The 18,032-nt window shown below is 39.7% G+C and overlaps 3 protein-coding genes across 3 annotated transcripts in view; all 3 read right to left on the bottom strand.

Moving 5' to 3' along the window:
- Positions 1-18,032, bottom strand: part of LOC146462326 (uncharacterized) — a 76,053-nt gene that overhangs the window by 23,428 nt on the left and 34,593 nt on the right. The window lies entirely within an intron of this gene.
- The window catches only part of LOC146462327 (uncharacterized), a 40,927-nt gene that overhangs the window by 6,470 nt on the left and 16,425 nt on the right, over positions 1-18,032 (bottom strand). The window lies entirely within an intron of this gene.
- LOC146462330 (uncharacterized) lies at positions 4,751-6,752 on the bottom strand. Its single transcript, XM_085085812.1, has 3 exons — positions 6,472-6,752; positions 6,157-6,223; positions 4,751-5,367 (listed from the first exon to the last, which is right to left on the bottom strand). The coding sequence occupies exons 1-3, from the start codon at positions 6,750-6,752 to the stop codon at positions 5,326-5,328; spliced, it is 390 nt and encodes a 129-aa protein (XP_084941938.1). The 3' UTR covers positions 4,751-5,325.

Raw genomic sequence — 18,032 nt, 5'->3', positions numbered from 1 at the left:
TTCACTCTTGATCGTATATGACAGTGGGCCAGTTCTGCTGTCAATGTGTGCCTTCTTCCATTTGGGTCCCGGACTAAAATTCTTAACCAGAACCTTGTCCCCCTCAGCAAACTGTCGCACTGTCCTTGTGTTGTCATGCTGCTCTTTCTGGGATGATTGCTGGGCTTCCACGCGCTGCCTTACATCATCATCTGAAACTAACATGTTAGGCAACCCATGAGTGGCAAAAGCTCTTCTAGGCAGCTGTATGGTAGCTGTCGCACTGGTACTGGATGTTGGATTCACCTCCATCCACTTGCTATATGCATCAATCACAATAAGAAATAATTGTCCCATAAATGGCCCTGCATGGTCTATGTGTATGCAGGACCAAGGCTTCTCAGGCCATCCCCACGGATGAAGGGGAGCAGCGGCCGGTGCTGCCCTAAGTAACTGACATACTTCACATGACTTCACCTTAGCTTCAATGTCATCATCCAACCCCGGCCACCATAGGTAGCAACGCGCCAGACTTTTCATTCTGACTATCCCTGGATGGGTGTTGTGCAAGTCCTCCGGAAGCTGTTGTTGGCCCCTTGCTGGAATGACACACGGTTTCCCCCCAAAACACATCCATTGTGTGTGCTTAGTTTGTCTTTTCTCAAATAATAAGGCTCCAGGCTTTTATCTGGACATTTATCTCCCCAGCCATGGTGGACTCTTCTTAAGACTTGCTGTAACACTGGGTCTGAGGCTGTCCAATCCACAATGTGATCAGCACCTACTGGCAAGGTTTCCAACCGGTCCATTAAGAGTATTGTTTCCCCAGGAGTGGGGACCCTCGCTATGGTATCCGGCAAAGGTAGCCGACTAAGGCCATCAGCGTTACCGTGGTTTTGTCCCTCTTTGTAGACCAGTTCTTAGTCATAGGCTGCTAGAAGTAGGGCCCATCTTTGAATTCTTGGTGATGCCATGGTTGGAACAGCTTTGTCTGCCTTAAACAGACCCAAAAGCGGCTTGTGGTCTGTAAAAATCTTGAATTTCTGTCCGTACAGGTAGTGATGAAACTTTTTGAGTCCAAATATCACCGCAGCTCCCTCCTTATCCAGTTGGGCATAATTTCATTCAGCAGGAGATAGAGTCCTCGAGGCGTACGAGATGGGCCGTTCTTTCCCATCAATGATGTGGGAGAGGACTGCTCCAAGTCCGTAAGGGGCGGCATCACAAGATAACACAAGTTCTTTACTGGGGTCATAATGGACTAAGAGATCTGAGGAATTTAACATGTCCTTAGCTCGGTTAAAAGCTCCCACCTGTCTTTTACCCCATGTCCATTTGCAGTCCTTGGCAAGTAGCTCATGCAAAGGGGCCAAAATAGTCGACAACTTTGGAAAATGACAAGCGTAACAGTTCAACATTCCCAGAAAGGCCTGAAGTTCCTTGACATTACTTGGTGCGGGTGCCTCGTGGATGGCTCTCACTTTGCCTTCTATGGGTTGTATACCATCCCTGCTTATGCGATATGCCCCAAATAAATCACTTGGTTTTGTAAGAATACACACTTCTTCAGCTTAAGGCGGATGCCTGCCTTGTCTAATCGAGTCAACACTTCCTTTAGATTCTCCAGGTGTTTGTCTCTTGTCTTGCCAGTGACAAGAATATCATCAATCCGGACGACAACTTGCGGAATTCCTTGAAGAAGACTTTCAATCGTGTGCTGGAAAATACCAGGAGCTGATGCAATGCCATATGGGAGGCGATTGTATCTAAAGAGGCCTTTGAGGGTGTTGATGGTTGTGTACTTCTTTAATTCCTCATCCAGCTCCAACTGTTGGTACGCCTGGCTTAAATCCAGCTTTGTGAACTCCATACCTCCCCCCAAGGTTGCATATAAATCTTCGATCTTGGGAATGGGGTAGTTGTCTAACTTGGCTGCTTGATTAATCGTTTGCTTGCAATCCCCACAAATCCTGATAGTGCCATCCTCTTTAACAATGGGGACGATGGGTGTGGCCCACTCGGAGAATTCAACTCGTTCTATAGTTCCTTCTTTGACTAGACGATCCAACTCTGTTTCAATTTTTTCACGCAGGACTTAGGCTACAGGCCTGGATTTAAGGAATCGATGCCTCTCCGTAGGGTTGACATAGATTTTCGCCTTCACTCCTGCCACTTTACCCAGACCCTCTTGGAAACTGGAAGCATGTGTCTCCAACATCTCATTCAAGTCCTTATCCATGGCGGAAAGATGGAAAATTTCACTCCAATTTAAAGAAATGTGCTGAAGCCAGTTACGGCCCATCAAATATGGACCCTCTCCCCTGATTACCACAGCTGGTAGAAGGCCTTTAAAACCATCACACTCTACTTCCAACTCACACTCCCCCACTACAGGAATCATATCCCCTGTATAGGTACGCAGTGCAGTATTCACAGCGTTCAGTTCCAACACTCTACCCGGATGACACAAAGTGTGGAAGGTTTTCTCATCAACAACAGTTGTTGAGGCCCCAGTATCAATTTCCATTTGTAACATTCACTCCATTCACTAACACTGTTACTTTGTAAGGGTTGTGGCCTCTACTTGAATTCACACAAAACAGCTTGCCATACACATCTCCCTCCTCCCCAGCATCCTCATCAAAAACATTAACAACATCCTCTAACTGGTGTAAGTTACCTGACCTCTGCTTGCCAGAATATCCCCTCTGATCACTTTTGTTCGGTTGCACATCTTGCTTTTCACCTCTTGACTGATTTTTGTCGCGATTTGGACACCTGTCGGCAATGTGGCCTTTTTGTTTGCAATAGTAACAGTTCAGGTCCTTAAACCGGCATGTTTGTGCACTATGGTTCCCACCACACCGAAAACAAACCAATCTCCGCGGTCTGCGATGGCCGTCCGTCCCTTCTGCCTGTACCGTTACCTTGTTTACCGACTCCGACTCCTTCGATTCCTGAAGCACTGTCATATTTTTCATTGTGACTTCCATGGCGGTTGCGATTTCATATGCCTTCTGGAAGGTCAATTTCTTTTCCACAAGCAGATGTCGTTGTATCTTCTCATCCCGGATTCCACACGCAATCCTGTCTCTCAGCATTGTCTCCAGAGTATCTCCATACTCACAGTGTTCGGCCAAATTCCTCAGCGCTGCCACAAAATCTGCTACTGATTCTCCTTCGGTGCGAAAACGGTTGTTGAACTTAAACCTTTGAACAATTTCCGATGGCTTTGGAGTTAAATGATCCTGATAAAGCTTTACCAGTTCCTGGCACGATTTTTCTCCCGGTTTTGCTGGGGCTAGAGGGTCACACATCAACTTGTACGTCTTGCTTCCACACATACTCCACAGAATTGCTTGCCGTTTCGCTTTGTCCCCCGGGGACTCATCGCCGATACCATTTGCATCAAAATAATGTCCTAAGCGATCTGTAAAATGCTCCCAAGTTTCCGTCTTCTCATCAAATGTATCTACTCTACCGAATAAAGTCGCCATGTGGAATCCTCGTCGCCAAATGAAGTGTATTCGCGGGAGGAGCAATATGACGAACGAACAAGCAACTACTAACAGGCGCCCATGTGCCCAACTCAACTGTATTTGCATAATCAATCTGCAATTCACGTGATGTCACGCAATACACTACAGCCAGTAAATGGATACATTTTACCAATGTAGATGAAAAAACCCAGCCAGAATTCAGGCCTCGCTATAGTAACAATCGCTATAGTAGCGAGGCCTGAATTTTGGCCAGATTTTTTCATCTACATATATATTAATAAATTACTGAACATCCCCATCAACATTTAATTTTTACTTTAATTTATTTATTTCTATTATTTCCATGTAACACTAAAAGGTGGTTGTACATGTACATGTACAGTAAGAGAGTTAACCAAGATTAGTTATATTAAATAGCTCTATGTTAAGTTAACAGCCAACTATGTACAGCTGTATGTACCTCCTGGGGTCTTAGCTCGGGCCTTTCAACATATCCACTGAACTAGCCATGTGATGTAAAGTTCTTATTGACTTGTTTGCAAATACCAGCCCCCCCCCCCCCCCCCTCCCCACCGTGTATTTTAAACTTCATTGTACACAGTAACAGACGCCTCTGGAAATCTGGCCAACCTGAATGCTTGTAACACACAAGGTAAGATGGAAGGGAAATAATTATATTATACACTGTATTGAGCTTGTACCAACGATGATCAGTTATAATGTGCTAAATATCCCACAATGATTGAAATAAGAACAATAAAATATAATACACATTAAAATGAAAATTTAGGGCCTCTCATTATTAAAGTACTGTAGTATTTGCAGAGAACAAATACATTGAATTCTGGAAAAAATTTGACTACAAAAAATTCACCATTTACTCCATCCCGTCCGTCTTTGCCTGTGAAAGTAAAAAAAAATTAAAATGATATTGACACCCACATAAGCTGATTAGAAACTTGCATTGTTTTATAGCTGGGCATACTATTAAACTATTAATGTTGAAAAGTTCCAAGAGAATAGTTTATAAGAAGAGGTAGAAGTTCTAATCATTATTTTATTAAAACTTCTCAGCTTGCATGTGTCCATGGTCTGAGTTACTTGTGATAAAGAAAAACAATGAAAGAGTTTATAAAATTACATAATCATACAGTCAACAACTGATAATTCGAATCATTCACGGACATTGAAAAAGGTTCAAGTCATCAAGAGTTGAGAACAAATGACGAGGAATAAGGGAAAAACAATGTTTCGTCTGTCAGTGTATTTGTCTTCATACATGTAAATTTTAATCAAATTCAATCCCAGAAAAGTCGAGTGAAAATGGAACAATACTGTATTGCTAAATTATAAATCAGAATGTAAAAATTTAATGTGATGTGAAACAAAACAAAGTAAATTAGCAGCAGGAGAAGACCTGAGGCAGTAAGAACTTTGCAGGTTTCAAAGACAAGCAGGGTTCAAGTTATTGAGGGTATTATTAGTTATATTAAAGAAAATGACCTGAAGGGCAATGAAAATTGCTTTGAGTAAGGGGTTCAAGATTTGAGTCATTGAGCCCTGGGTTGAGCTACCAAGGGTAAAATTATAGTCAATGTACATGAGCTGTCAGACAGAAATCCAGGGGAAATCGATTTTGGTTCGACTTAGTTGAGGTTTGAGTTACAAAGAGTACTGCCACTGTAAAATTAAAGCTGCCATTTATTTAACCAATAGTTATCTGTGCAGCACAATTCTAAACAAAAACTAGATTCCTGAAACATTTAATAAGGCTCAGGTTACATTAACAGCTGTAATTATGCAGCCTACATTAAGTATATTATGTTTCATAACACTTTTTTTGAAGTTATTGAATACACACCATTTTGCCCATCTTTTCCATCCTTCCCTGCAAAAAATTAAAGGAAATACATGTATTATGCATATGCATGCAGTTCACATGCAGGATATAAAACCATCACATCCTTAAATTCTGTCATGAGCAAATGTCTTAATTCAGCCAAACTGCAGGGTTAATTCCAACAAAACTACACTGTATGTTAAAAGCCCATTTCCACCCTTGATGCATTGCGCACCGTAATTTGAAATTTTGTGTAACACAAAATTATTGTAATCCTCAATAACACTCAACAACCTTTCATTATCGCCTTTTCCAAAGCAATCCTATACATATACTTTTAGTTTGCGTATTGTAAATGCATTCTCTGTTTAGCCTGGCATATCTTCGTACAGTACTTTTGTATGTATTCTGATTATTATTGTAACTTTTGCTACTTGAAGTCATTAAGTTAGAGCGACTGACAACGATAACAGCAGTTGCATTCTGCCATCGTGTTGGAATACAAGGGATACATCTGGGAATTAAAAGAGTTCCCCTACCCCCCACCCCCCTTAAAATAACTGACAACTTGGTCACTGCCTATTAAGAAATTGACAAATTCTGTCATTTTCATACACAACAATGTTCCGTTACTAATTGCAGCTGAGAGAGTTTTCCACAAGACTGAGGCACAAAGGTAAAATATTGGTCCTACATGAAGACGTGGATGGTAAATGGAGAAAAAAAGGGGTGGCCTAATAGGGATCAAATGGTCAACAGTGACTTGTAAAAAACAGATTGAGAGGATTTGATTTGTCACTCAGTAATTAACAATTAAAAGATTTTCAATTTACTTACCATCTTTACAGCCACAGGCTTGAGAAACAGCTTCACAGCTTTTTGACTTGCTTGTGGGTACATTAGTCTATAATTTTAGAAAGATAAAAGCCTACATGTACTCACGTATGTCACCCAAATGATGGATAAGATTCTGTCATTATCATTATAAGTTTACTTTGTTTGGCAATAATCAAGGGATTGATTGCATTGTAAGGCAATGCAATATTTTCTCACTTAAAACATAACGAAATTCCAAAACGACTAGAACAAAAATAATCAATTCCTCATGCAGTGGTGAAGACAAAAATTCGCACAGTCCTACATAGTCCTTACTTGGCCCAAGAAATCCCGCTCTGAGTATAATTATCAACCAACAATCTTTGACCACACAGCCCCAAATCCTCGCTAAAAATCGCTGGAATTATACTTGGATTCTGAAGATCAAATTCTTTTCCCTTATGAACTATAAAAAAAAACGTAAATTTCTTCAAAACCTTTGCAGCACAAATTCTTAGCCAGGCGTCTACAATGAGAGGAGATTGGGGAGGAAGAGAGGTGTGAGGAGAAGGGCGCAAAGTGCTACCCTGCCCAGGGGACTGGAAAGCTAAAAGCATGCTCTATATAAATTCGGCGTTTGAGTCTGGATAAATCAGTTTTTTCCCAAGTTTTGCATTTTGCAATTGAACACACCTTTCTAGAAATAGTTCCACTTTTAGTTTAAAGTGCGACAGCGCCAAAATTTAGAGGTGGGTGATCAATTCACGATGATAGATTTTTTCGAAAAAAAAAAGTGTGAGAAACCACTTCACTGACCGCTTCCAAAATTTATAGTTAATGTTATATATATGCAACTTATTTCTCAGGCGTTACCTGATTTGCAGACCTCCTCTGCTTTTTTCCGAAAGAACCGGCCAAGAAAACGCCTAACGCCAACACGAAGAACAAGCGAAACATTTTGATCCTCTCTCCTCAAAAGTCAACTGGTATTATTCAACGTGTAGTTCAGTAAAAAGACTTCCGCTCTTTGGTTTGTTTGACTGATGAACGCGAAAATTCAGGTTGTTGTTTTAGTTTATGATGTTTACATCAACAATTAACGAGGGTGGATGGAGTGGGAGGGTGGAGAGAAGGGGGGTGACCTGGGGGTGACTCTGATTGATTTCAACAGTGAAGTACGTAACGCAATCTTCTTTGATTCTTTGTATTTTACACCTGAATGGCCAAATACATAACCCTTTTACATTTGATCAATGTCAACCATAAATTATATTATTTCAGCTTAGAAACCGTGACCTCGAAAACGAAAACACTTTGTCCTTTGTGATGATGTGTCATTTTTTTTTTTTACATCTTTGTACGGGGGTGTGGGTGGGGTGGGGAGGGAGCAAGCATGTCAAATTAACAATGTTTCAGAAAAACGAAGTGAAATAATTGTAGATTAAGATGAATTGTAAAGAAAAATTCGTTGAAGTGAAAGTTAAGACACAAGACCGATTACTCAGGAAGAATTCAAGGGATATGACATAGAAGTGGCAAAAAGGCTGCCTGACTAGTAAATCAATTTTATCGTGGTTAGTTTTTTTTCCGTTGAGTGCAATATCAACAACGCAACTAAATCGCCCACAGAACTTCACCCCAAGAATTTAGTTGGCTTCTCAGAGCGTTGGTTTTAATTTTGTGGAGGGTGAAACAATTTCAAGAGCCGAGAAAAACCTGCTGATAAATTATTGGGTCATTCATTTATTGCGGTTCTTAGACTGCAATCATTTCTTATGCCGCTCCTTCTGATTGTGAGACAGGGGATCGACGATTGAAAGTGACTTGAAAAATCGACTTAAGAAAAAGTGGAGGACAAGATCTTGAGACAGTGCCAGAGTAAACTTTGCTGTTCAATTTATGACTCCGAACTGTTCTTCATAAGAGATCAATATAACGCTCAAACTCGACAAACAAACAGTCTGGCTTGCTCCGCTCAAAAAGGTTTCTTAATCAGTTCTGAAAATTTTATTGATAATTAACCTGATGTTACTAAAAGGTGGAACGGGGAACGGGGAATGGGGAATGGGGAAAGGGAAATTGAAAATGGAAAATTATTGTTGTTATTATTATTATTATTATTATTATTATTATTATTATTATTATTATTATTATTATTATTATTATTATATAATAGAGCAGAAGAGGAAAGAAGAAGAATATCGCATTGTATTTTTATAAGCTTTGCATATTTAGGCTGGATAATGCAATGTAAACTGAGAATGTCTTGAGTTGTTATCCATTTCACGATATAAATAGTGTGCAAAAATTGATTTCCAATTATGTTATTGAATTTTATTGCATGCAACCATACTTGAACAGTACGCTTAGAGTCATGTTGATTGTAAAATTTATTTCATTATTCGTTATTCAATAAAATAGATCATTATTAAAAATTAAAAAAATATTATTATTATTATTATTATTATTATTATTATTATTATTATTTACCAATTTCTATAGCGCGTATTTACATGTGCTGATCAATAGCGCTTTACAATCATATGTTCAAAAGAAAACGAAAATACATTACCGTGAGAATAAAATAAACTAAGTTACAAACTATAAAAATACTTCTTAAAAAGATAAGTTTTAAGTCGAGATTTAAAAATGTTAAGTGATGTTGCTTGACGAAGCTCCAAAGGTAGCTCATTCCAGAGTTTCGGAGCTGCTGCTGAGAATGATCTTGCTCCCAATGTTGTAAGCATCTTTCCCTTAAAATGGTTATTATTATTATTATTATTATTTTTATTATTATTATTATTATTATTCAACATTGAGGACATAATTTCATTTCTTAGTTTTTCTTATTTTTCTTGGTAGCCTTCCATTTGTTGTTGGTTTTTATTTTTTTGGAAGATTTTTGACTTTGTATATATTATTGATCGATCAACGTCTTCGAAAAGTTTTTGTATGGATATTCTTAGCATGAACTGCAGAATTATGAAGCGTTTTTCTTTTTCTTCCGATACCGATATTTTTAATCACCTTTCTGTATTCAATTAATCAGAAAAACCAGCGCAGAGAGATTTCGACGTTTCGATGACATCCTGTCATCATATATGCATTATCAAGAAAATGAAGAAAATTTACATAAGTAAGTAGACAAAACTAAACTGAAAACAATAGTCTATTGTTCTAAGCCAGTGAATCATCAAGTGACCTCACCAAAGGAAAATCAAAGTCAAGTGAACAATTTAGCACGTATTGAGTCTGATTGGATGTTAAGACTTGGTCTGTACTTCTTAATTAGGACCATCTCGTAAACCAGACAGTCCATCTTTCCTTGGCATTTCTTCAGAACTGCAAAATTCTTGGCTAAGTCAAGAGATCTAGGGCTGGTATCATGATCTTGTTGAAGATGTCTGCAAATGGATGAAGAACTGCGACAGTGTTCTTCAATTCTCCCTTTTTTCATACGTACTTTCTGTATTTGTTGTTTGTTTTTCCACTAATTATTATTATTATTATTATTATTATTATTATTATTATTATTACATGTTTTTTAGATTAATTGTTTATAATGCGGAAAATATATTTTTCAGTGGCGATTAATCGATTTCCAAGCTTTTTTTTAAGCGTTCTGTGCCAAAATAAAAGGAAAGGAATAAATTGATGATAACGGGAAAAGTTACCCTGCCTTGTTTTGTCATTTCACTACCTGAAGCTAAGCAAGTAACGAAAAGAATTTCATAGATATTAGTAGTGAGGGGGGCACCAGTTAGTCCTCTTTTTCGCGGGGGAATCTCATTAATACGCAGGGCAATAAATTAACGCGGATGACGTCACCGCCTATTGTCTTGATCACTCATTATAGGATGACGTCATATTTTATTTTAGTCTTACCAACAGGTTATGAATTGGTTTGACAGGTTTATCAATGATGCTCTATTTTTAACTTATGGCAGTCATGGGCGGTATCACCGGTTTGACAGGTTTTTGAAATTATTTTTGGATACATGATGTCATAGTCTATAGCCATTGTCCTTAAGTGAGTAAAAGCCCAATAGCGGCCAAGTGCATCATTCACAAACTGTGATGGCTTCCAACCAGTTATTTACCATCAGTGAGTTTAAATTAATCACTAAACCTCGGTTAGCGGTCTGTGAAATGGAAAAGATACAACAGCAGCGGATAGTCAGTCTTGTTGGGCATGTGTTTCAGTTAACTTATGCTGCTACGTTTGACTCTCTTAAAGCTGCCTTGGACCAGCGTGTACCTCACTTCCCTTGAGTTGGATAGCTTTGGTGAGCTTGTGCAATCGAAACAGCTACAAAAGCGCATTCTACATGCTCTTTACTATGGTCCCTGTGGAGAAGAGAGTAATGCTGTGGAAACGTGTGATGAGGATATGAAGGTTGACTTAATGGCAGGAAAATGTCCCGAGAATGTTGTTAGAAAAGAAGAAGAACTAATGGAACTTGATTATGTGATTAATGAAATTAAAACTAAAGTCTGTTTCTGAAACAATAAAGTGTGCACATTAGATGATTCTGAGTCAGGTTGTGTTTGTCATTATTCGACTTAACATGGGTTTAACCCTCTCTATGCTTGAAATCCAGTTTTGCGTCTACCGCCTTATAGCGAGAAAAGTGGTTACACCATCAAGTGAAATAACTTCACTTAAAGGAAAATTCTGTGATGTGCAAGGACCGATGTTCGACAAGGTAAAGAATCTACATTCAGAAGTCTTTACAGAAGTTAACTGGGGGAGATTATTGCTATTCTTAAATTTTGTGCAACAAATTGGGTTAACCGAGGAGGAATGGAAAGAATTCTATGATATCCTAGTTCCCACGCTCTCTCAGTCCTAAGGATAGTTGTATATGTGAAGGCATGTAATTGCCTGATTTCATACCGTGGGGGTCTGGGTACGAGTCTGTGTATTATGGGTTATGGGACTCAATACCCACATAGCCGGAAAGAGCACATCGAACTTTACAACATCCTCAAGTTTGGTGTCAATCAAGCTAATATTAGGCGAGATACAGCCATTCAAAAACTTAAAAATTTACTAAGAAATGTATGGAACGCCGGACGCACGTCCGGCGTTCCATACATTTCTTAGTAAAAATTGGAGTTTTTGAATGGCTGTATCTTTCCTAATATTATAACAATGATAACAACTTCAACCGTGAAGGTAGACGTAGGTGATGGACTGTTGTCCGCCTTCACCCTCTTTTGGATTCGAACGAATCTTTAACCGCATTCGCTGTGTATTAGCTTGCTGTGGTGGTAAAGTAATCGTACGAAACTATGAATTTTGCGATGGAGGAAAAGTTAGCAAGTATTTACCTCGAGCCAAGTCACCCAGCAAGTTTCAGTGGTTTAGATGCTGTGTACAGAGCAGTCAAAGAGGGGGAAAGAGTAAAATTTCCCGCAAACAAGTACAAGATTGGTTGAGTCAACAAGATGTTTACACGCTTCATAAACCCGCATGCAGGCATTACAACAGAAGTCGAGTGATTGTTTCTGGTATAGATGCTCAATATCAAGCAGATTTAGTCGATGTTCAAACTCTGAGTTGATATAACAAAGGTTTTAAATACCTGCTGAACTGTATAGATATTTTCAGTAAGTTGCCTTCAAGGACGAAACAGGGACAAGAACTAGTCAAAGCTTTTCAGACGATTCTATCGCCTAGTCGTAAACCACTCAAGCTGCAAACAGATCAAGGAAATGAATTTCTCAATCGCGTGTTCCAGACGTTCTTGCGTGATAATGACATCGATTTCTTCACAGTTAACTCAGGACTTAAAGCATCGGCTGTTGAACGTTTTAATAGAACATTTAAAAACAAAATGTATAAATATTTCACTTATAAAAACACTTTATGTTACATCGATGTTCTCCCGCAATTGGTTAAGTCTTATAATAACACTTATCACCGTAGTATTAAAATGAAACCTAGTCAAGTTACTAAAGCGAATGAAGCTAAAGTGTGGCATATGCTTTGCGGTGATAATACACAGAAGCGTGTTCGTTTCAAATTTCACGTAGGAGATCGCGTGAGGATTAGTAAGGTGAAGCGCTTATTTGAAAAATCTTATCTTCCAAATTTACAGAAGAATTATTTACCGTGTGCAAACGATTTCCACGTCAAGTACCAGTCTATAAGCTTAAAGACGACGCGAATGAAATCTTAGAAGGAACATTTTATGAACCAGAATTGCAAAAAGTAACTAAGAATAATGAAATATATCGGGTAGAAAAAGTTTTGCGTAAGAGAAAGCGCAATGGTAAAATGGAATATCTTGTGAAATGGAAAGGCTATGAAGACCCTAAATTTAACTCTTGGGTTCCTGAAAGTGATCTAACAAAATTGTAATTAAGGTTTTTATGAGTGTATTTAATAAAAATAACTTTAAAATGATCAAACTGTCATTGAGTGAACTATTATAAATTAAGATCCCCCTTAAGAAAGTGATCATTTGATTACTAGAAAGCATGGAAGCAACACAGTTTTATTTGCATCTACCTAGTAATAGTAGTCTGGATAAATTCCCAAACAATACGCTAACCGAGTACCGAGTGGGATTACCCCAGACCATTAATTTGAAGGGGGACTGGGAAGTAGCCTTGACGGAGATTCATTATCCACATAGCTGGAATAACGTGCAAGGAAATTTTCTGAATCGATTCCTTCTTCGCAATCGTGAACTTCATGGAGTGTGGGAAACCATGATAATTCCACCGGGTCACTATGCTTCAATTGATGCTGTTATTGCTAAGATGAACGAGTTGGTGGATAGTGAAAAGCGTTTCAAAGATGATGTGAAATTCTCATACGATTCTCTGAGTCGGAAAGTCACTGTAAAACTACAAAATAACACAGACATTGTTCTGGAAAATATTGGATACATGCTTGGCTTCCAATCTCCAACCCAAGTTATTTCAAAGACCACCACAGGTGAAAGAGAAGCGGGTTTTCATGATCTATATATTTACTGCGACATTGTGAAGGGACAATATGTCGGAGATGCCCTTGTCCCCCTACTGCGTATCGTTCCAGTAGAAGGCGTCGATGGTGAATGGATTAGCAAGGCATTCTTGCGCTCGCAATACATAGCTGTCAGCAGAAAGCAATTTGAAACAATCGAAGTTAATATAAGGCGCGATACAGGAGAATTTGTACCATTTCAATTTGGTAAAGTGTTGCTCACACTTCATTTTCGTCAGAGTCAACCTCCGTTCTTTTAAAGGATGAAGAAATTTTACACACCAAATCATAAGTTGTATGAGCAGTACTATGTCAATCAGACAAAACAAAAAGGTGGAAATTTGCCAGCCTTTCATGGCGCTCGATCTTCAGCAGGGCTATGGACTAGGAGGTATTTTCAGAGGTCTGTTTCGCTGGGCGATGCCTCATCTTCGACAAGGTGCTAGGGTGCTTGGTAAAAAAGCCTTACAAACAGGTGTTAATGTTGCCCAGGATGTGATTGAGGGGAAGTATATTAAGAGGGCGGTCAGTAAACGCGCTAAACAGGCTCTGAGCGATATTACTTCCCAGAATTCTCCGCAAGAGCAGTCAGGTGGTGGTCAAAAAGTTATAAAAAGGAAAGCTCGTCTTAAAAATATCAGTTCACCTCCAAGCAAGAAACGAAAAACAACTCCGCGGAAGCAACAACAAGGAACGTTTAAACTTTTATCGGGAAACTAAGGATGGCTTTTGTACACCGCGACTCAATAGAGTGTACGAAAACAGAGCTAGATCTTTTCACTGTTCCCACCACGCAGACGTCTATCACCAAAGGACAATGGATAGAATATCACCCTTTGAGTAACATCACACACAGCGGTCCCATCGAATTTAATGTCTCAGGATCTAGAGAAGAATACCTAGACCTGGCACGCACGCAGTTGTATGTCAAAGTCAAAATTACAAAACCAAACTGTGCCGTCTTAGACCCCAACGCACAAGTGGGCCCCGTGAATCTATTTCTACATTTCTTATTTTCACAAGTGGATGTTTCTTTAAACGAGCGACTGATCTCACCATCAACTAATACTTACCCTTACCGCGCTATGATTGAAACGTTACTAAACTACGGTGAGGATGCTAAGGCTAGTCAGCTGTCTATGGTCATGTTTTATAAGATACCCCTGGAAAGATGGACGCTGTTAACCCGACGGCTGAGAATGATGTTGCAAACATGGGCTTGAAAGCTCGCTATGAGTTCAAAAAAGGTAGTGATACGGTCGATATGACTGGTCCTATTCACAGTGACATTTTCTTTCAAGAGCGTTTATTACTGAACGGAGTTAACCTAAGGCTTAAGCTTAACAGAGCCAAGAATGCATTCTGCCTAGTCTCCTCAGCCGCCGGTCCCAATTTCAAGGTGGTCATCACTGAAGCGATCTTGTATGTTAGAAAAGTTAAAATTGCTTCCTCTATCGCCTTGGGACATGCCGCTGCGTTAAAGCAAAGTACTGCCAAGTGGACTGTAAAGTTCGCCGGATAAACGCCGCATTCCAGGAGGTTTCGGGGCATTTAACCCAGATAATATTTTCTTGGGTCGCATTCCCAAGCGTCTAGTACTGGGATTAGTGGACACAGAAGCATACAATGGATCTTACGCTGCCAACCCTTTCAACTTTAAACATCACAACCTAAGTCAGGTCGGTGTTTACGTGGATGGAGAGCAAATACCTCGGAAACCTCTCTTTCTAAAGTTTGAGAAAGCTGGCGGTCAGAATTTCATAGCTGGCTTTCAGAGCCTTTTCTCCGGAATTGGGACGTGTTCCCAGGATAAGGGAAACCAGATGACTCGAAGCGATTATCACCAGGGATACACCTTGTTTGCATTTGATATGACCCCAGATCATTGTCCGGGAGATCATTTTGAGCTTTTAAAACAAGGAAACCTTCGCGTAGAACTTCATTTCCCTCAACCCCTTGCCAATACAGTAAACCTCATCATCTATGCAGAGTTTGAAAGTGTTATCGAAATTGACACAAACCGAAACGTTCTCTACGACTACAACAACTAAGCATGAACACCATTGAGCTTTCACTCATTTTAAGAAAGGATAAATATAGCAGAGCTGTGTTTCAAGGAGTCTACCCTTCAGACAAACTGCCGACGAGTGTTTTGTCATACCCAGCCCTGTTTATTGCCAATGTGGATACCAGTGACAAGCCTGGATCTCATTGGGTTGCATTCTACTTCACGAAAGATCGAGAGGGAGAATATTTTGACTCTTACGGGTTGCCTCCAAGCAGTTATTCAAGAACATTTACAAACTTTTTGAACAATAATTCTAACAGCTGGATTTTTAATACTGTGACATTGCAAAGTATTAACTCGAAAGTTTGTGGTCATTACTGCATATATTATGCCTTATTTCGCTGTCGTGATATAAAAATGAGCGCCATTGTACACCGTTTTTCTAACAACAAACGACGAAATGATTTTCTTGCTAAACGATTTGTCGAAAAATATTTTCCTCTAAGTCTAAAAAAAATACCCATGTAAACGCACAAGGAGTGAGAACACAACATCAAGTTCATTAAATACACCATGTAATAAAGTTTTAAAGTTTTTTTATTGAGTGATCACAATAAAGAAAAACATTTACATTGAAAAAAAAAAATCTTTTGTCATGATTTATAATCGTAACCAACGAGCAGCTTGGGGGCGTGAGGTTAACACTCTTCGCTTTTGCTTTTTTATGAGGGATGCAGTAGTGACTGGTGTTGGAAGCCAACGTGACGGACTCTCTGGAGTTTCCTCTCTGACCTTAGTTTTAAACTCGCGAATGACATTCTGTCTTTCAGGATTACGAACCAAGTTTTCGGGAACGTTCATTCGGGCCAGGCCTCTCGCAAAGACTGGCCATGCAACAGGTTCAAATCCCTTGCGGTGGCGTAGTGCATCATTGATTAAATCCACTAAGTGAGAGCCGGGAATCGCTTTATTTTCGTAGATCAATTCCGCTTTATCATTCCAATGCAACACATTCCGATTTTCTTTAATTTTATCCAAGAGTTGTCTTGCCCCCGTCTTGTAAACCTTAGGAACGCTTTTCAAAACTTCTTCCTCAACAGATGCCGGTGCTGCTTGTGGTATCTCTTTACTATTTTCTGGTTTTGATAATTCCACGAGCGGTTCACTCTTTGTCATCGGTTGGGCTGCAATCTTAACGTTTAACGGTTGGCCTTTTCGCTGATCGTAATAAGTCAGATAGCGCTGTAATACTTAATTGTATAACCTCGCTTTCTCTTCGACGTCTAGCTGTTTACTCGCCAAAATGTCCGACATTTCGGCATCTAAACTCTTCAATTGCTGTGTGAGCGGTGGTGATAATACATTTTGACGATTTTGTAATCGTTCTAGGGTATTCTCGGGAACGAGAACCATTCGTTTGGCGTGGTTCATTTTTGTCAGGAGTGCGCTTAATACTTTTAACACGGGTGGCAACAAAAGCCCTAAAATATTTCCTCCGTGTTGGACTAATATTTTCTTCTTCTTGTTCAGTGGTGTTGTTTTTTGCGCTAAAGCCACCAAGGCTTTCTTGTGTGTTAGCAGTTTTCTCTGAATTGATTTGCTGACAGGCACCGTTTGTTCTAACACGTTGAGGATACAATCACAAATAGTTTTTACCAAAGCGTCGTCTGCAACCTTAAGAATCACTTTACGTCGCGCTGGAGTAAACCTTCCAAGGAGTTTCAGAAAATCGTGATTCTTTCTCAGACGCTGAGCCATGCTCAACTGATGTTCTATCACTATGATGCAGTTCTTTTATACCTTTTTGACATAAGCAATCTGAGGGCCTCTTCATATGATCCCGGTTACCGGGATGGCTCGGTAAGCGGGATGTATTTTGCAGTCCGTTCATATGGGAAATTTCATCCCGGTTACCGAGATGAAAAGTGGTGACGCGGTCAATCGAGCGTGACATTTACCGAACAAGCCCGGCAAGAATTTTTCATTTTTATCGGTTCTACAAACCTCAAAAGTATTATATCTTTATCTCTACTACGAAAAAGAATTATTTTGAACTAGAACATCTCAGAAATAAGCCGTAATAATCAAATATATCCGTTCTAAGACGCGAATGTTTGGTTATAGACTTCATCCCGGTAACCGGGATACCGTGTTCATATGAGAAAGTTTTCGTCCCGGACTCCCGAGATCTCGGTCGCTGAAACCGAGATCTTGGTTAGCGGGCTGGCCCGCCCTCTCATATGAACACATCGAATTTTTTTTAGAAAAAAAATAGGAACGAGGCGAGATCTCGGTAAGCGGGCTAGCCCGGTCAACCGGGATCATATGAAGAGGCCCTGAGTCTCCACGGGGAAAATGTTGGTTCTCAACCGGAAGTCCCTCGGTGTTTGTGCTTTAAGGTCACAAAACAAGTAACCAAAAGCTTTGTCGGTAGCGTCTTGAAATGACTCGCGCATATAATTCACGTGGCTGGGGAACATCTGTTTCGCCAAATGAGTAACTTGGCTGCTATCGCGTGGGGATTTGAGCAAAACCAAATAATGACAGTTCAAACTCATATCTCTCAATTCTTTTCCCCAGTGAAAAATGTTTTGCAAAATAAAGATAACACTGAGGTTTCGATGATGACAGCCTTTAGTAAACAACTGGTGATTCGCTGGTCGTTACTCAATTCGTGCATCAAATCATCGAGGACCACAAGATTTCGAATAGATGGGTCTAACATAGACTCCATATTATCAGGAAGACCTTCTATGAACTGTATGGTCGGCAGACTTTATAAGATTTCATCGTAAGTCGGTTGATAAATTCCATAGCACCATATGATATTCTCGGGGGCACCGTCAATGACTTGTTCTCCCGATTCAAGTAAACGTTTTACAAACTGAGTCTTACCACAGCAGGTTGGAC

The sequence above is a fragment of the Pavona decussata genome, unplaced genomic scaffold (assembly GCF_977016875.1).
Source record: "Pavona decussata unplaced genomic scaffold, jaPavDecu1.1 SCAFFOLD_190, whole genome shotgun sequence".
NCBI classification, from domain to species: domain Eukaryota; kingdom Metazoa; phylum Cnidaria; class Anthozoa; order Scleractinia; family Agariciidae; genus Pavona; species Pavona decussata.
Note: the sequence above shows the minus strand (reverse complement) of the source record. Positions and strands in the feature narration are given on the sequence as shown.